The sequence below is a fragment of the Adelges cooleyi genome, unplaced genomic scaffold (assembly GCF_023614345.1).
Source record: "Adelges cooleyi isolate 19-005CV unplaced genomic scaffold, UGA_ACOO_1.1 ACOO_flye_CR_arks_rails_tigmint_CR_PRNA_23, whole genome shotgun sequence".
Taxonomy (NCBI): domain Eukaryota; kingdom Metazoa; phylum Arthropoda; class Insecta; order Hemiptera; family Adelgidae; genus Adelges; species Adelges cooleyi.
Genome location: NW_026095893.1, coordinates 709,503 through 728,504, shown reverse-complemented (window position 1 = coordinate 728,504; position 19,002 = coordinate 709,503). Strand labels below are relative to the sequence as shown.

Sequence of the window (19,002 nt, the reverse complement as noted above, 5' to 3'; positions counted from 1 at the left end):
TGTAATAATAATATATTTTGTTTTATCTAGTAAACTCCATCGGGGTAAAAATGTCATCGTGTGTGTGTGTGTCTTCATTGTGTTATATATTACCCTCTTGATTTCAATCCAATTTCTCGTGTGTGGTATTTTTTTATGTACAAACACATAAATCATAGTAATACTATTATGCAAATGCGTGTCTCGGCGTTGGCGTTGTGAGTTTTCTACGTTTTAGATTATTTTATTATATGTTTTTTCACCTCTTGTTGATTTGTATTGGCGGTGGTGTGTGTGAAACAACATACCCCCAAAGGCGGTAACGTTTTCAATCGTCGAACTCGCCCGTATCGTGTACGCCAATTATTTGGCGGTGAGGTATACATGATGGTATATTTTGTTATTTCTTTTTTCTTCCTTTTTATTCTTTCTAGCATACTATGTTTTTTTTTTTTTTTAAATGTATTTTAGATTGTGTTTGTGTCTGTGTGTGGCCTGTACTGGTTGGAATCGATTGCGTTTGCGATTCGATCGGGATACCTTTCAACCCCATCGCAAACTTCATCGCTTCTTCGTTTACCGCCTCTCCCCTCGTTTTCCGGTGCGACGCCCCTCTTGGTTCTGCCACGCAAAGATGGTCGATAAGTCATTTATTTCTCTTCAATTACTACATTTGTCAGCCGCCAGACACCGCTTGATTGACGACGCACACGGTAGTTCCAAATTTGGATTTATGTGGATTTACTGGGAATTGGCGGACTTATCCGGTTCTGCAGTGTATAAAATATTATGTCGACTTGTGCAAGAAATCCTGAACTTACCACGTGTAATTTAATATATTGTACCTAAACGGGGTGGGGAGGTGGTGGTGAGTTACTGGGTTTCAATTGAAAAAACAAATACTGACAGTTGTTTTTTTTTTTTTTGAGTATACATAAACCACCTAATAGTACCCTTATTTTCCGAGTTGTACTAAATGTTTTTTTTGGGCTTAACAAAACAAACTCCGTTTTTTTTCTCAGCCATATGTTCATAACATAATATTGTTATCAGATTCCACCCGTGAGCGATGACATGTATTCTGTCAAAATATTATTTATTTTTCAAATGCGATTCGACCATAACACACAACACATCATTTCATCAGTTAGTCTCTCTAAAGGTGTACTTAATGATTTTCCCGTTTATTTGTACACAAGCGCGAAAGGGTGTGGTGCCGTGTGTAGGCAAACCGCAGTCAAAAATAATATGTACACCTGATTTTTGGAATGACTGACAAATTTCCACGGGCATGTGGACTGAGCATATAATAAAAGGTGGGGTGGGGTTTAAAATAAATCTTTTAAAAGCCTTTTTTTTTAAAGTTCATTTGTCTACGGTCTAACAGGAATTCCATTCGATACCCTTCCTTTTTTTTTATTGTGAATAACCAGTAACTGAAATATTACATTACTTATGTTACTTTAGCAAAAGTAACTTTGTCGGCTCTGAAATTGTACTGATATTTGCACTGCTGGAAATAACACCAGATGTTTACCGGCTATATTTGTCGCTTTGTAGAGCCTTTGTACAGGGGATGAGGTAGAAAGCGACTGTTCCATATATTCCATCTGCGACCAACGAAAGCTCTTTATTGTTGTATAACTGTGTTCTTGGCATATTATCTGATGCGGAAATGACATGCCGGTTATATTCCTACCTACTGTGTGCCCCGCCATGGTCTCTATTAGAAAACGCACTCAGACAATAGCGTTAAAGGTTAATGAGGTGTTGTTGTTTGTTGTGTTCTGGCACACTCGTGTACGTGGAAAAACATTATATATTGTACCCGTTGTATTATTATTTTATAGTCTGTGTCGGATCGATGGATGTATAGGTAATCGTTTAACGAAATTAAAACAGACCACTCATATTGGGGGCAATCGTGGTACAGGGAAAACTGTAGCAATTATTTCCAAAGGGTATGTCGGCTACTGAAATAACCGAAAACCGACCCGACCAAGTGTAATGGTCATGCACTGGAGTGTGTTTGCTGTACTATAGAAGTGGATCATATATTATTTTTTCAAAAAGTTTGTGTGAACGATAATGATTATAATAATACCAAATTAATATGATTATGTCTTGTTGCCGTGGAAAATTTGCATGACACACACAGTATGGATGAGGATGTTGTTGGGATAAGAGGAAATAGATAAATTTGAATGAGTTTTATTTAGCAATTTCTTTGAATTTAATTGGGCAGATGTAATTCTATAATTCCTATAATGATAACTTATGTCTCTTGTCCTGTTTTTTACTGTCATACGTTTGCAATGTAGTGGCGTTTACCCACCGCAGTATTAAAGCTGCCTGGATTAAGCATGTAAAATAATTGGAAAAAATAAATGTTTAGGTACACAAATTTCACTAATTTCGTTTTTAAACCTTGTTATTGTGTGGGTTCGAAAAGAGTTCCGGAAATTCCGGCGTTTGCATTATTTTATTTAATCCATTAGCGATTTTGCCATATTTCTACCCACAGTATCTTATCCCAGTAACGTTATTAAAACTGATTAATAAATTATGATTTTTGCTTATATTTGAATTCGTCTTGGTCGGTTTTAGGCTAGTTAGCTTCTCGCTGTCGCGGTTTTGTGTTATTTTATAGTCAGCAGAACATGCTCAAGAATAATGTAGGCATGCCAAAAATAAAGCGTCGTTAATTTCTTTTGTTCCGTTTAACATATGCCAATTCTTTTGTGGAGTTTTTCTTTGAACCTCTAATAATAGGACGACAAAAATGTTGAATATTAAATTGTCGAATTGTTCAATACTAAGTTTGTTTATTCAATATAGTTTCTTTTAAAATGCATAGTTTACATTATCAAAGCTACCCAATGAAAGCTTAGGGAGGTCTTTCTCTCAAGCTCACTACATGAGAAGTAAACGTTATCAAATTCACAACCCGTTCATACCTAAACTATCTTTTTTTGGTATTACAAAAGTAATTCTGCTCGTATCTCGTATGATTATGATGAAATAATAATTTGATTAATTTCTACTTATAACATTTTCCTAAAATATTATGAAAACTAATTTCCAAACAAATCCTATATCCAGCTTAGGGTTAGGTTAGGTCACGTCACATGTCTTTAAGAATTAATATGACTGAAGGAGATGAAATGATTTCCAATAAAACCTGATCAGGTCCACAAGATTCTTCGAAAAATGCTCTCAAAAAAAAAAAAAATGTAATAAAAGTTTCTATTTATTTTAAAAGAAAGGTTTAGTTTTTAACTACTGATCGGCAAATAATTCCCTCGTACAAGTTGACAACTGTTTTGTCGATTTTTTTTTCTTGAAAAAGAGTAAAAAAAAAAAGAAGATTAGCTTAAGTTAACTTTCCGATATATATCATAATAAAGCCAATGTCTCGGTTCTGCAGCAAAGCAGAATATAAATAGAATTATTGTTGTTAACTATTTTTTCATGAATTATTTAAAACTTGTGTTTACTAGTATATGCTGTGAAGCTAAATTATGTATGTGCTCTTATCTGCCTACACTAAGAGTCCCACTCTTCCGCCTACTCTTATTTAATAACGAATTGCTCACGAGGGGTGATGTTCCGACCGCTCATTATTATGTATTTTATTATTTTTAGAAAATATTTTATAATAATAATATAATGTTATTCATTATCGGCGAATTGCCGTCGTCATCTCGCAGTCGTCGACCTGAAACAAAAATAATAATTCTTAAGCGTTGTGTGTGATCCGCCTTCTCGAAATTTTGCCTAAAATTCAAAGACTACCGCCTTACTTGGCTCGGTCGCGGTTGGTTTTAATATAATCTATTTTTTTTTTTTTTTTTACTCAATTTATTATTAAAAGCTAGCACGGAGCAGAGTTTATAGCCCCAACACACAGGGAAACCGAGAGACGGGTAGTAAATTTGTTTGGCTTTTTGTAACCGCAATTTATTCATGCTCGGGCCGTGTACCGAAGGAGTTGGGGGTTTTTTTTCATGGGAGAGGGGTAGGTGTGTGTTGTTGGTATGCCGAACGTTGCTCGTGTCAGACCGCCGTCGCTTTTTTACATAATATCTAAGAAACCCTATTCCACCACCAACGTGATGTATGTTCCCCGGGGAACCGGACTGTTGTATCCCCTTGCCCCTCGGATCACTCCAGTTCGACGTGTCTCTCTTACCGTTCAGCAAGACCCCCCTCGGGAGAAGGGGAGGGCACCAGACTATGACGTCCGTGGAGCATTGTGTGGTGTAATGGACGTATAATATGATGTTTATACCCGTTTATTGAACGATGATAAATACCTGTGCCGCCACAATGGATGGCGGTGGAAAATAAACGTTAATCATATCCGGCAAAAGGCAAACCCCTCCCCCCCCTCGTCTTTGTTATTATAATCCTTATCCGATGACAAGCACGTGGGCGCAGCATCAATCATAATGGCTAAGGATTTTTTTTATATTCGCTATATACAGGGTGTCCAAACCACCCGTGTCCTCTCGGTCAGTCTGAATTTTTTCCCCCCAACTCGGTCTCTGCATGGAATGTGTAAAAAAAGAACTTGAATTCATTGGAATTCGGATTAAATCGAATCGTACAACTTGTTGAAAATAAAACTTATTCACAATGGTCATTAGTTATTACACTTTAGTAATCGTCCATGCGTTTTTTTTTATCAATTATGAAAACCAATTATAAATTATGAAACCAATTATAAGTATTTTTTTACTTGAATATCATAACTTTGTTGAAAAGTCGAGTTTCAGAAAATAAGGGAAATGTAGACGATTTATAAAAACCAAAAACAGCATGACGAAAATTCAATTTTTTAATTAAAAATGTTGTTGAAAATTCAGTTGGCTAAAATTTAATCATAGGTTTTAAAATTAACATTCTGTACACGCCTGAACGTACTTTTCAATAGAAACAATTAAATGGGAAAAAAATTAGTTCTAAAGAATTTTTTCTCTCCCTTTCTACTTTTTTTTTTTTTTGTTTCTTTCTATTCTACGGTTTTTAGCGAAATATTGGTTTAACAACCTCTCCTCCCTTCCCTAAACCCCACTACCCTTTTGTTCATTTGTAGCACTGTGGTGTGTGTGCATAGGAGGAGGACTTGGGGTCGTGGGAAGAATAAGGCTTTGTTAGCGCTCTGTCGTTTCGCCGTCTCCTATTTTTTTTTTCTGTGAAAATTCTACTGCAGGTAGAATCCCTCTATTCCTTCCCAAAAAAATAAAACTTTCAGCCATCCGATAAAATCCATCGAAACGAATTCTGTGATGTGTTGATAATGTCAAAACCCGTCCAGGCGATGATGTCTCGTTCGACGCTTTTCGATTATAAACTTTTGACTTGTGCTTCTTCCGTTCTACCTTGGGTGTCTTTTCATCCTAGAAAATATATTGTGTAATATTTATAGTACATGTTGCCTGGCAGTTTCGTATCTGTCATTGTATTCAACGTAACGACACGATAGAGTTTCACGCATTGATCCTCAAAACGGTGTGCTAGTAGTTAGATACATAAAGAAGAAAAATGATTTTATCTCGCTGATTATCTGACTATCATACTAATGATGTTGGTCATTTTCAAATTAACTGAAGTCTTAAAAAAAACTAAGGAATATAGTATAGGAATATATCACATTTGACAAAATGTGTCACGTTGAATAAAATGATTCACCTCGAGGGACTTGTGTTACAACTATATTTTAACAATTATAAAAAGAGTTTATTACCCGGTCGTGCCCATTTCTTCACTCATCACCTTTTTGCACAGCGCCAATTCTTTTTTTTTTTTCTAACAAACGAAAACTCGTTTTAATTAAAAATGTTGTCGGTTGTCAACGAGATGAAAAAACTTTGAAGACGCCTACTAAAGCTTTATTTTTTGTGTAAACTTTTTGTTTTTCACCTTTATTAATTATCTACTGTCGTTACGACGCGTTTTTTGTTGAATGCAAAAAAAAAAAAAGATTCCAAAATTTTTCCCTCTGTTGTGCAATAATAATAAATTAGACAGTGATAAAAGACACGCATATATATTGAAATTTTGTATTTTTTTTTTATGTTAGCCATAATATTGTGTTAAAAAATAAAAATATTGTTCGATTATTGCTCGTTTAATTCAAACATATTTATATATTTTTTTTCCAGATCGGTATCGGCTTATTTGCGAGCACTTGCGTTGAGTCCGAACAATGCCGTCGTTCACGGAAACTTGGCTTGTGTGTACTACGAGCAAGGGTGAGTGCAAATCGAGTTTGTCAATGTTCTCTGCCCTCCTTGTGTGTACTATTGTAGCGTTTGTTTTTCAGGCTGATTGACTTGGCTATTGACACTTACCGTCGGGCAATAGAATTACAACCAAACTTCCCGGACGCTTACTGCAACTTGGCAAACGCTCTTAAAGAAAAAGGACAGGTGGGGGTCACAAATTGTTGTCTTGGTTATTTTTTTTTTTTTTGGCTCAATATTTTATCATATTTTCCATTGTTTGCACTCTTCTTAGGTGTCGGACGCCGAAGAATGTTACAACACGGCTTTGAAATTATGTCCGACTCACGCCGATTCGCTGAACAACTTGGCCAACATCAAGCGCGAACAAGGATACATAGAAGAAGCGACAAAACTGTACTTGAAAGCTTTGGAAGTGTTCCCCGAGTTCGCTGCCGCCCATTCCAACTTGGCGTCCGTGCTTCAACAGCAGGGCAAATTGACCGAAGCCTTGAACCATTATCAGGAGGCCATTCGTATTCAGCCTACGTTTGCAGATGCTTATTCAAACATGGGCAACACGCTGAAAGAAATGCAAGACGTGCAAAACGCCCTCCAGTGTTACTCCAGGGCCATTCAAATTAATCCCGCTTTCGCCGACGCTCACAGTAACTTGGCGTCCATCCACAAAGATTCCGGAAACATACCCGAAGCCATCGCTTCTTACAGGACCGCACTGCGCTTGAAACCCGACTTCCCCGATGCCTATTGTAACTTGGCTCATTGCTTGCAAATTGTATGCGACTGGACCGATTACGATGCGCGCATGAAGAAACTGGTCAGTATAGTCGCCGAGCAATTGGAAAAGAACCGTCTGCCGTCGGTACATCCGCATCATTCTATGTTGTATCCGTTGTCGCACGCTTTCCGCAAGGCGATTGCAGGCCGACACGCTGCTTTGTGTTTGGAGAAAATACAAGTGTTACACAAACCGCCCTACAAGTACTTGAGAGAATTGGCTCCCGGCAACAGATTGCGCATTGGGTATGTTTCGTCAGATTTTGGCAATCATCCGACATCGCATTTAATGCAATCCATTCCCGGTCTACACAACCGAGACAAAGTGGAAATATTTTGCTACGCGTTATCGACTGACGACAACACTGCCTTCAGGTCGAAAATCGCCAGAGAAGCCGAACATTTTATCGATCTTTCGCACGTAAGTATTGGAATCTTTCTCAACCGCGCAAAGGGACAACGTTTATGAGTAGCCCCGCCGTGTTGTTGTTAAGCATCGCTTAAACTTTTTTTTTTTTTAGATCCCATGTAATGGAAAAGCAGCCGACAAAATCAACAATGATGGTATACATATTTTGGTCAACATGAATGGCTACACAAAAGGAGCGAGAAATGAAATATTTGCTTTACGTCCTGCCCCGATACAGGTGATTAATGCAATACAAACATTACACAACAATTATTAGATGTTGGACATTCTGAAAATAGTTTTTAAAAATATTAGGGCCGCCACGCATTCCAATAGCATATTGTGATTCTCACTAACGATTTTACGATTATTTGTGTTCAGGTGATGTGGCTCGGATATCCGGGCACAAGCGGCGCTCCGTTTATGGACTATTTAATTACGGACGTGGTTACTTCACCGGTGGAATTGGCGTCGCAGTACAGCGAGAAATTGGCTTACATGCCGCACACTTATTTCATTGGAGATCACCGGCAAATGTTCCCTCATCTCTGCGAACGTATCATATTGTCTGACAAGACGGGAAACAAAAAGGACGTTGCCGACAATGTAGCCGTTATCAACGCTACAGATTTGTCGCCCATCATCGAGAATTCCAACATCACAGAAATCAAACAAGTCATCGTATCGGAAATCGCAGACTCTAAACTGACACGACCAGTCGAGGTCAATCTTAAAGTGGCTGAATTGCCGACGACCACTCCTATCGAGGTGTGTTTCTTTCGTAGTTTAATTTTAGTACACCTCTGACATTTCGAAAAAACAAAAAATATTTATTTTACCTTTTTACCAGACAATGATTGCTTCTGGACAAATTCAAACTTCGGTTAATGGCGTCGTCGTACAAAACGGCTTGGCGACCAATCAGACAAACAACAAAGCAGCTACGGGCGAAGAAGTTCCGCAGAATATAGTCATTACCACACGTCAACAGTACGGTTTACCCGAAGACGCAGTGGTCTATTGTAATTTTAATCAATTGTACAAAATCGATCCCAACACCCTTCACATGTGGGTTAACGTAAGTATAGTATACTTTGAGTGTGCTTTTGAGACATTTTTTTTTTTTCTTTATGAAAATCTTAACCGACATAATGTAATGTTTTTAGATTTTGAAAGCCGTTCCAAATGCAGTGTTGTGGCTGCTCCGTTTCCCGGCTGTTGGCGAGACACACATCCACAATACCGCTGCCAACTTGGGCATCGGTCCTGGACGCATATTGTTCAGTAACGTAGCAGCCAAGGAGGAACACGTACGTCGAGGACAACTGGCCGACGTGTGCTTGGACACGCCGCTGTGCAACGGTCACACCACCAGCATGGACGTGTTGTGGACAGGCACGCCCGTCGTTACCTTGCCGGGAGAGACGTTGGCATCGAGAGTTGCCGCCTCACAATTGGCTACACTTGGTTGTCCGGAATTGATCGCGAGGACGAGAGAGGAATATCAAGATATCGCGATACGATTGGGAACAGACAAAGAATAGTAAGTGATAATATATTAATAATATTATTATATTCATTGAAAAAAAAAAATGTTTAAATAAAAAATGATTTTTCAGTTTAAAAACGATGAGAGCCGAAGTGTGGCGTGCGCGCTCGGAGAGTCCGTTGTTCAATTGTTCGATATACGCCAACGGTCTGGAAAGGTTGTACAGAGCAATGTGGGATAAACACGACAAAGGCGAAAAACCCGATCACATATTGTCTCTAGAAAAATATTAACACTCCCGTGTAAGTTAACGTAGTTTTCATTTTTGTTCTGTTCTACTTTAATAGATTTAGATAAGGTAGGTTTAAAAAATACTCTAGCAGATTGATGATTAATTTAATAATCGATGCGAGAAGTGGAATGAAAACGCTTTGATTTTATTTATTAACTATAATGAAATCTGTTTTTTAATTTTTTTAATGATAGTTCTTTGAATAACGATTAATTTGAAACCAACTATCGATGATTATGTATAAATATAATGCGAGAAGTGGAATGAATTCTTGTGATTTTTATTTTATTTTATGAGATTTCGCATCATTAAAGTTGTGATCAAATTAACTGTCAATATGACTCTTAACGTGGATGTGAAAGACCCTTCTTTTAAAAAAGAACGTATCGAACATGATTAACACAAATACAATATGCGAGTAGTGGAATGACTCCTTGTGATTCCTTTTTAAATTTAATGATATTTTACGTTTTAAAGTAGTTGAATTTTATAGATATTCAAATTTAATTATTTAAGGCCCAAAAATTATTTAAAAAAAAGTCTTATAAATAACATTATTTTGATCTATGATTAATAAAACAATTAATGCGAGAAGTGGAATGAATCCTTGTGATTTTTATTTTATTTTATGAGATTTAAAATAATTAAAGTTAATGTTAGCTGGCAATAAACCTTAACTTGGTGGTAAAAGAAGCTTCATTTTTCTTTCTTTTAAAGTTGAACTATAATAACGTAACAATTATGATTAATACAAATACAATATGCGAGTAGTGGAATGACTCCTTGTGAATTCTTTTTACAATTTATGACTTTTTACGTTTTAAAACGGTATGATTGATTAGTCTTAAAAAAAAACCCTATTTTGATCTATGATTAATAAAACAATAAATGCGAGAAGTGGAATGAATCCTTGTGATTTTTATTTTATTTTATGAGATTGTGCATAATTAAAGTTGATCAAATTAACTGTCAATATGACTTAATGTTGAAGTAACAAACTTTTTTTTTTGTTCTTTCAAAGTTGAATTTAAAAAAAACCGTAAAAAACATGATTAATACAAGTACAATATGCGAGTAGTGGAATGACTCCTTGTGATTTCATTTTAAACTTTATGATATTTTACGTTTTAGAATAGTTGAATTTTATAGATATTCAAAATATGTAACCAATTTAGGCGCAATAAATTATTAAAAATAATGTCTTATAAATAAAATTATTTTGATCGATGATTAATAAAACAATTAATGCGAGAAGTGGAATGAATCCTTGTGATTTTTATTTTATGTTATGAGATTTCAAATAATTAAAAGTTTCAATGATTATAATAAAAAAAAAATTCGATGCGAGAAGTGAAATGATCTCTTGTGATTAATCGTGAAATTATATGAGATAAGTTCAATATTATACCATTTAAGAAATTCTAAATTTTTCATATTAAAAATATAAAAATTTTAATTTTAAACAAACATTATTATTATAGTCTTGAACCAAAAATGTCTGAGGGCATCTTTTAATTATTTTCTACGTTTATCAAAATACTTAATATTTTTGACTAGTAAAATTTTATCACAAAAGCTTTATCAATTGGGTTGTTCTCAAATCGGTTTTCGGCTATTAATTTGACGTTTTAAGTACTGGACTTTTTTAAAGGGAGAACGGAAAGAGCGCTAGATAAATTGCATACAAATAACGATATTGATTGATTTACCTTAAATTTATAATAAGCTTCATCAAGAAACAGATTAATGATTAAAAACAAAATGATCAAACGATGCAAGTAGTGGAATGAATCCAGAATGATTCGATAGCTCGTATGAAATCTGTACGAAAGCTTTGATATTAAAATTTAATTACATAGATATACATTTTTAAGTGATTATAAATAAATATATATATATATATCGGATAATATGGATTTGTTGACAAGTCTTATGTGCTTTCTTAATGTTTATTTTTTTTCTTTAACAGTCGAGTACGACGGAGGCAAGTTTAAAACACATGCGGACAGCGGAGACAAAGTCGTTGATGTCAATCGCAGTAGTTGTCTCGTAAAAACTTATATAAGTAATAATACAAATATTTGAATAATGTAAAAAAAAAAAAAAACCAAAAAAAACGAGAATCATAAGTTTTTTCTTTTCTTTCTTTTTTTTTTTTATGATAGTGGATTTTGTTTTTTTGTAAATAGTAGCAATAGGTCGTCGTATTATGTGTAACGGTTACGATATACATATATATATATATTAAAAAAAAATCCTCATTCCGATTGGACTATTTTATATAAGTTACGAATATTATTTATATATATTTTTTATTATTATCGATGAGATGATTGTTTTTAGTGTCAATGATGCTTTGACTCTTGTAAGCAATGTTTTACATATATATATATATATATATACTTATATAATGTAATGCTTTTAAGTTATGTAAGTTTGTACGATAATTATAATATATTAAATAACGTGATTTTTGTTTCACACGTAAATAAGTGACGAGTGGGTTTTTTTTCACCGTCCGTAATAATGCTATCCTCTTGTAATCCATCGATAAATTACTAATAAAACCGTCGTCGTGTTTTGGCAAAGTTATAACTGCAAATATTAAGACAGACATTGTTTTTGAATGAAATATAAGTTATATTTTATTTCTAAACTTTAAGTTACATGCTATCTCTATTTCCCTAACTCGAAAAATAATCGACAGTTTAATAACGACAACTTAAAAATGTTTATTTTTATATTATGTTGTGATTAAAAGCCGTTTTTTATTTAAATTGCTAAACTATTTTCATTTTTTTAAATAATATTTGAGAAAGTATTTTACAGAAGTGACATATTATAATATAGTGATAGTGTTACAACTGGTAAAATTCACTTTCAAATAAACCCTTCGATGCCAACATGTAGAATGGCGTCGAACGGTACAAATACAGATACCGATAAAAGTAGTTTAACGACAACAATGTATGGAAATAAAATTTTTTTTTTTTTAATTAGGGTAGATGAATGAGCATTAGTCTCTATACCAATATGTTGCCCTTGTTTCCCATAAATTAAACTATTTTTCAGATACCAGTGGACTGTCGATTCACTCGCACAGAGCAAACACCTAGCAAGTCACTACAATGTAATTTTCCTCTTTTTTTTTGGGGGGGGGGGGGTTCCTTAATAATAATAATCTTTGAGAAAACCGTAGATCTAGAGTAAGAACTATCTAGATGTACCTTTGGTGTAATTTAAACACCTAAACCCACCTAAAAGTTCAAATATGTAGCCTGAACTATATTATTTATAATATGTTTTTTTTTTGAAGAGTTCTAAGGGAGGCAAGTTGTAACCGTGTTAAGTTCTAGTATTATAATAATAATATATTTTAAGTATGGTTTTTTTTTTTCAAATATTTTAATAGAAGTTAAAAAGCGCGGATGAGCATTACTAGCACCAATAATGTATATAAAAAAAAAATAGAGAATTGGTAATGGTTTAACATTAATTAATATTGTGGCGGATAAAATTACTGTTGACAGTTTTTTGTTAGTGTAATTTGTTTTTTAAAATTTATTCTATTTGTATGATAAATAAACGTACCTATGTTTGAAAACAATTTTTACACTTTGGTTTAGACGGTCTTGACGCAATAAAAAAATAACATAAAAACGTTTAACAATTGACTTGGCGAGGTCTAATTTTTTAAATATCAAAAAAAAAAAATTAAAACGATAGTACTTTTTACGTTGGTCCCGGAAAGTTACTTATTACAAATAAAATGTATGTATATCTTGCACATAAAGATACAATGCCGAGTCGAGGGTTAAGTAAGTGCACAGGTCCTGACGTTATACAGTAATCATACCTACGTACACATTCATATATATATATTTTTTTAAATATATTTTTTAGCCATAATTCCACGTTTTGTGCCACGTCCGGTCGTGGGACGGACGTCCGTGTTGTGTTTTATTGATCTCGCCGCCACGTGCCGCTTTGTTTGTGTTCCTTCGAAGGTCACAGCGCATGGACGGCCATCCCTGGATCTCCTGTTTTTCATCCCCCCAGCTCCCAGTTCTTCCCGTTCTTCCCCTCGCATCCCCCCAACCACAACCGACTTTGCTCCCCGCCAGAGGGTCCCCCGGGTTTTGCATCCTCCTCCTCCCCCCCCCCCATCCACCAACGGATGTTTTGTGACGACGTTTCGCATTAAAATTCAATCATCCCCGTCGTACATACCTACATACAATATAATACATTACACACCGCACGCCGTAACAGTGCTACGGAATGCATCATCAATTATTATTTAACGGTATACAGGGTGATCACTTTCCATAGCGTTTTCATACATGAAAACACATTATATAATAAAGACACTGTGGAAAAAAAATTCCGCTATTAATTAAACCCAATGAGAAGATATTGGGTGGTAAAATTATCACCCTGTATTATATATTGTAATAGTAAGGGGGGGGGGGGTGGCTGCCCTCGTTCCGTATCATGAGTGTATACAGGGTGATCCGTCCGATGTAAGGCACACATTTTCAGGGAAAATATGAATATTTTGAAAATTTTTCGATTTATACGAAATAATGTTTTAAAATATAATTACTTGATGAGAGCACATACAAACATATTTGAATAATAATTAACGGTTACCATTTAAAACTATACCTATTAAAATAACTGTTTGGGTGAACAAATCCTTGTGCCTAAGTCTATTGAAAGTGACAATGCGACTGTTGACATTTAAACTTATGTGTAGCAAACAAACTGCGCTATAGACCCGTGTAGCCTTATACCAGCAAAACAACTTTAAAGTTAAGATAAAATATATTCACGAGCCAAAAACTACAAAAATAAGTTTTGCAAGCCAATCAAGTATGCAGTTAATTTCAACAAGAATCGGTAAAATAACGCATAACAATTGAACTTGTTTTCTCATTAAAAAAAAAAAAAAATTAAGAAAATAACCGCTCCGTTGCTGTAAAATCGTCGATTATCAGTTGTCTGTCTGCTGGAAGACTCGTTAAGAAGTTATGCTTCTTTTGACAAGTCCACGACGTCACTGGGATAGATAGATCCCCATATTAGTCGAGGATTTGAAACATCTTCAAAACACAAACGCCGAGAAATATTATACCGAGGGTCAAGTACGTTCCTCCGTAGAATAGGAACTGAAACAAAATTATGATGGATTAGACAATCGGCTGTAACAATGATAGGAAACAAAGTGCAAACAACAGATGCGAGCTTTTTGTCGGTACAAAAATTTGTTGTACAACGAATTGAGAAAATTTTTAAAACAATGCTCTGCGGTGAATTTCAGATAGAATATCATCCGTCATGCGAGAATTCGGTACAGGAGGAGGAAGGGTTAATGAAATATGTACTAACCTGTCCCGGCGTGGTCGTGTCGAAAACGTTCATTTGGATGACGAACATGGAAAAACATGCGGCCAAACAGAGAGCCGCGAAAGCGTTGAATCCCAACACCAGACCGTAACAAGTCGCCTTCATCCGTTTGGCAATTTCCGATCTGCGAACATCGTTAATCGTCATGGCGGCGGTGCATTGCACGCGGACCACACCAACCACGTACCACGTGGTACCACCATTAACCACCACCCGTCGAGTCGGTACTTACATGGCTATCACGAACATGGTCTGGGCCAGGGCGTAGTAGGAGATGTACATGAAGTACGCGTAAGTGTCGCTTGAGAAGTAGCACAGGCCCGTCAGCACTCCCAGCGCGATGGAGCCGCATCCGAAAAACAAGTCGCCCCAAACGTTCCAGTCCACCGCGGTGGTCTGGCCGATCGAATAGGTCGACAGGGCTCCTGAATGAAATCGCATACATTGTTATATAACCTCGCAACAACGGCGATTCCGACTGCGCTTTGCGTGTTCACATACCGCACATAGTAGCAACGGAGACGACCAGTCCGTTCAGCAGAGGCGTGCGGTTTCCGCGCATGTCCGCCAAGTAAGAAAACAAAATGTTGATGTTCAACGTGATCTGCGAGCGAAAACAATTAATTAATGACGCGGTGTTTGTCCCACGATAGGAGGGGAGGGTACACCCGAAGGGATCGACCCGAAAATACCTCTATGAAAATGGCCAAAGCCAGCGTGTACCAAATGGACCATTTCAACACGGCAGGATCGCGGTACGACACTCTGAAGTCGTGGTATATACGTTTAAACGGACTTGCTGCTAAACGGCGGTGTTCCTGAAAATGCAAAACAAACCAAATCGTATCATTATAGCGGCCGGGTAGTTTGGCCAGTTTGGCCATTAACTCGAGTTCTCCTGCTGATACTTGATTGGGGGTTTTCTTGTAATTCGTGTTGAAACGGACCCGCTGTTTCTGCTAAGGCTCGTAGACTAGATTCAATTAAGCCGTTTACACGACACTCGGGGATCACTTAAATTTACTTTAGCTAACTTGGTTTTTTTTTTTAGTCCTTCTTCGCTTTCTCGGAGATCCTCACTTCTCCGCGCGTGCCAATCACTCACTCTGCCGCTTTTAATTGTCATAAAAACTTAAGGTTTCTCGTTACACAATTCACTACATTCAGTGTTGTGTTCTAGTGACATTATTATTTTTATAAACTCCCAAACATTTGATTCAATACTCCACTACTCCGGAAAAGTCGCAGAAGCATATTGATTCGAGGCACCCTATTCGGTTTGCGGCTTCGTCATTGTGACTCCACTCGTTGAACTCTTACATCCTTAAAGCGCAAAGTGAAATCTAATCTTGTAATGGACCGTTTAATATATATATATATACGTTCCAATAAACCTTTGGTTTATCATTCTCTGTGCGATTCGTTCTCTCAATGGCCGTCCAAGACTCGTTGCTTGTGGCTTGTACTTACTTGTTTATCAGCCGATGACGATTCCGTGTAATTGGTTATACTGGCATCGTATAGGGCCGTCTTGGACGTGATCACGGGCTCGTCGTCGGCCAAGTTGAAGTAGTTGCTGTACTCGACGGGCGGCAAAAAGCAAGCCCAAACTAACGCGACGGCCATTGCTGTGCTAGGTAAAGTCGACACGATGTTATTGAGAGATAGTGTCGGTCAGGATAAAGGCGCGCACGGGGTGAATCGTTCTTACCGGCCAGGCTTATGTACGGCAGGGCGGTGTAGTTGCCGTTGCCGCTGAAGACAATCAGTTGACCGACGAGACCGGAAATGCAAGCGCCGCTCAGACAGCCCGCCTTGGCGTATCCCGTGGCCAGCTGATAGTGGTTTTTGTTGCTGATTTGTGCGTACAAATAACTGAAGTAAGTTATCTCGACGCTCAGGAACAGCGACAAGCAATTGCTGGCGATCTACAACGCGTGATTTATATTCAACGGGTAAAGGGTCGTGTCGTGTAAACATTCTCAAGGTGTTGTAAAGACAATTTTACCAATAGCTGAACCATGTCGGGCGAACCGATGAAGTTGACGTAGGCCAACACGCCGATAATTCCGTTGAACACCATCACCGGTTTGTAGCGTAAATAGTCGGTCAGGAAAAAGCCCAGACCCGTGCCGATCACCGACGAGTACACTCTAAAAGGCGTCAAACGATCCGTCACCTGTTGGCCAGAAAAACGTTAAAGTGTTACGAGTATACTTGTATATTTTGTGAACATTATGAACTGTATATGATTGGACAAAAACGTTGGCCCTTGTATCATTTTCATAATTTGTTTCCAACGAAAAACTTGTGGGGGGAGGGGGGGCTTCTCCCTCGCACTCCCCCTTAGGCAAGAATCTTACTAATTTGAAATTTACCTGTGTCATTGTTACAGTATTACAAAAAACGGATACTTTACTTTGCATTTGTTAAAATGATATAGCATAACGGCTCAAACGGTGAACACATACCTGGGTAGTACATTGATTATGATTTCTTTAAAACGGACCCTATAATTTATATTTTTTAGATAACGTGTTTTTTGTGCAGTCATAATATTAACTGTATTACCTAATAGTAATCACAATAGATTTGTGTCAATGCGCATTCTACAGCTACCTTCGGTCTAGTTTTCAAACGTTAAGCCCCGAAACTTCAGCTAAAATGCGAAGAGAAAAAGAAAAAAAAATGTCCAGAGCCTTTCCAGGGGAAAGGGTTTATCAGAAATTACTTATCAACGGATTTTTATTCGCGAACGACATAATTTAAATAAATATGATTTGGTCTCGACAGAGTTCACGACCAATAATAATAATTGGTTTAACTCGGTGATAAAAATGCAAACGCGTCACAGAAAACTGAATAAAAAATTATTATAATTTGGTCATAACACCGATAAATAATAATGCGAGGAATCTCGAAAATTGAGAGCACTATAAAAAAAAAATAAAGGCCAAAAAGAGCATCATTTTTTTATTGTTTGCACGACCCGAAGAGGCCGCAAATTGATAACGGCCAAAAGACCATGCCAAAATACAGCCTAAATAAGAACATATATTTTGTACAAGTATGAATATTTTAAATAGCGTAGTTCACTTGATATATTGTCATCTTTGCATAACGCAGGTAAAGCAGGAAATAGACTTGAATAAAAATGAAGAAATAATAATGATTAACTGAAATACTACAAGATCTAAATATGATAAACTGATTATCAGCTAATCTGTCAATTGGGTGGTTATGCAATTTCAGATGCGATATCAGAGCAAATAGCTGTTTTAACGTTATATAAGTTAAAAAAAAAAAATACCAGTTGATGACTTTTGATTCGGTCGCATATTTCTTATAGCGCGACCTGCAAATTGAATAGGACAAAGTATGATTTTCTCCTATCTTTAGGGATTTTCTTTAATAAAGTTTTAAAAAAAAGAAAGTTTTTTTTAGAGAAAAAAGTTGGACGGCATATGTTGGAAAACCTTTAATGATATATAGTCAATATAGTTCAATTTTCTAAGTAAAATTTTTTAAAAAAAAACGTCCACACGTTTTAGACATCTTCCGAATATTCCGTATACATTTGCAAGTAGTCGACGAACGTTAAGTAGTTTTATTACTACTATTAAAAAATGTAGATTTTCGCATATTTTTGACAAAATTAGATTTTTTTTTAAATTAAAGACAGCCATTGTTACGGCTCGTGTGGCGACTTAGCAGGCGTGACTTAACAAAGACTCTTGGGGGCTAGTTTGTTTTGGCTTACACTTACCTCTTGCAGTGACATTTTTATGTCGGGCCCGGTCAAGTATGCGGCCAGAAAAGGATCCAAAGGTCGTATCTCCAGGGCGAACGCGTACACGGTGGTCATGATGGTGATTTTTTTCCATTGTTCTTCCATGGTCGGACGAACCGCGGCGAATAACACACAAAACACCTCTTTGAATATTACACCGTCGCGTGCTGGCCGCTAATGGCAGAAGGAAACAAATATACCGGTTATCGCCGACGACAATGTGGTGCAATAATCAGCGCATCAGCTGACGATGCGATGGGAAACGGACACAATATTACATGGGACAGCCTAAACACTATGATTATTCTGTGACGTTGACCTAACCTTGGCAATGAAAAACATTTGCAAGAAAAAAATCTACAAATCCGCCGCGCCGCACGTTCAGCGCTGAGAACTGCGCGTTGGACACAATATTCTCTTCTCTACTCTTCGCTATGATAACCGGTCTGCCCGGCTATTCGAATCGACCAAGGACATCACCAGTGTGTGTGTGTGTGTGGTGTACCATTAAAATAATAATTTATGTTAATATTTGCCGGCCGTATATAGGTTAGTGCGTTGGCGGAGACCGGGAGAGGGCTTGGGTTTCTAACCTAACCTTAAGGCAAT

General features: G+C 36.8%; 2 protein-coding genes across 4 annotated transcripts in view; one reads left to right on the top strand and one right to left on the bottom strand.

Moving 5' to 3' along the window:
* The window catches only part of LOC126836220 (UDP-N-acetylglucosamine--peptide N-acetylglucosaminyltransferase 110 kDa subunit), a 33,420-nt gene extending 21,873 nt beyond the window's left edge, over positions 1-11,547 (top strand). The window contains exons 2-10 of one of the 3 annotated variants that reach the window (XM_050569435.1): positions 6,147-6,236; positions 6,308-6,413; positions 6,502-7,425; positions 7,526-7,651; positions 7,795-8,181; positions 8,264-8,491; positions 8,580-8,956; positions 9,033-9,204; positions 11,164-11,547. In XM_050569435.1, the coding sequence (XP_050425392.1) occupies positions 6,147-6,236; positions 6,308-6,413; positions 6,502-7,425; positions 7,526-7,651; positions 7,795-8,181; positions 8,264-8,491; positions 8,580-8,956; positions 9,033-9,195 (2,401 nt within the window). In that variant the 3' untranslated portion in view covers positions 9,196-9,204; positions 11,164-11,547. The remainder of the gene's footprint in view (positions 1-6,146; positions 6,237-6,307; positions 6,414-6,501; positions 7,426-7,525; positions 7,652-7,794; positions 8,182-8,263; positions 8,492-8,579; positions 8,957-9,032; positions 9,205-11,163) is intronic. The other 2 variants (XM_050569434.1, XM_050569433.1) reach the window with 2 other exon arrangements.
* A 2,327-nt stretch (positions 11,548-13,874) lies between these two features.
* Positions 13,875-18,809, bottom strand: LOC126835464 (thiamine transporter 2-like). The gene is made up of 9 exons (XM_050568075.1): positions 18,370-18,809; positions 16,612-16,782; positions 16,315-16,531; positions 16,074-16,231; positions 15,296-15,421; positions 15,105-15,207; positions 14,836-15,028; positions 14,586-14,727; positions 13,875-14,365 (listed from the first exon to the last, which is right to left on the bottom strand). The coding sequence occupies exons 1-9, from the start codon at positions 18,496-18,498 to the stop codon at positions 14,279-14,281; spliced, it is 1,326 nt and encodes a 441-aa protein (XP_050424032.1). The 5' UTR covers positions 18,499-18,809; the 3' UTR covers positions 13,875-14,278.
* Positions 18,810-19,002: the final 193 nt, after the last annotated feature.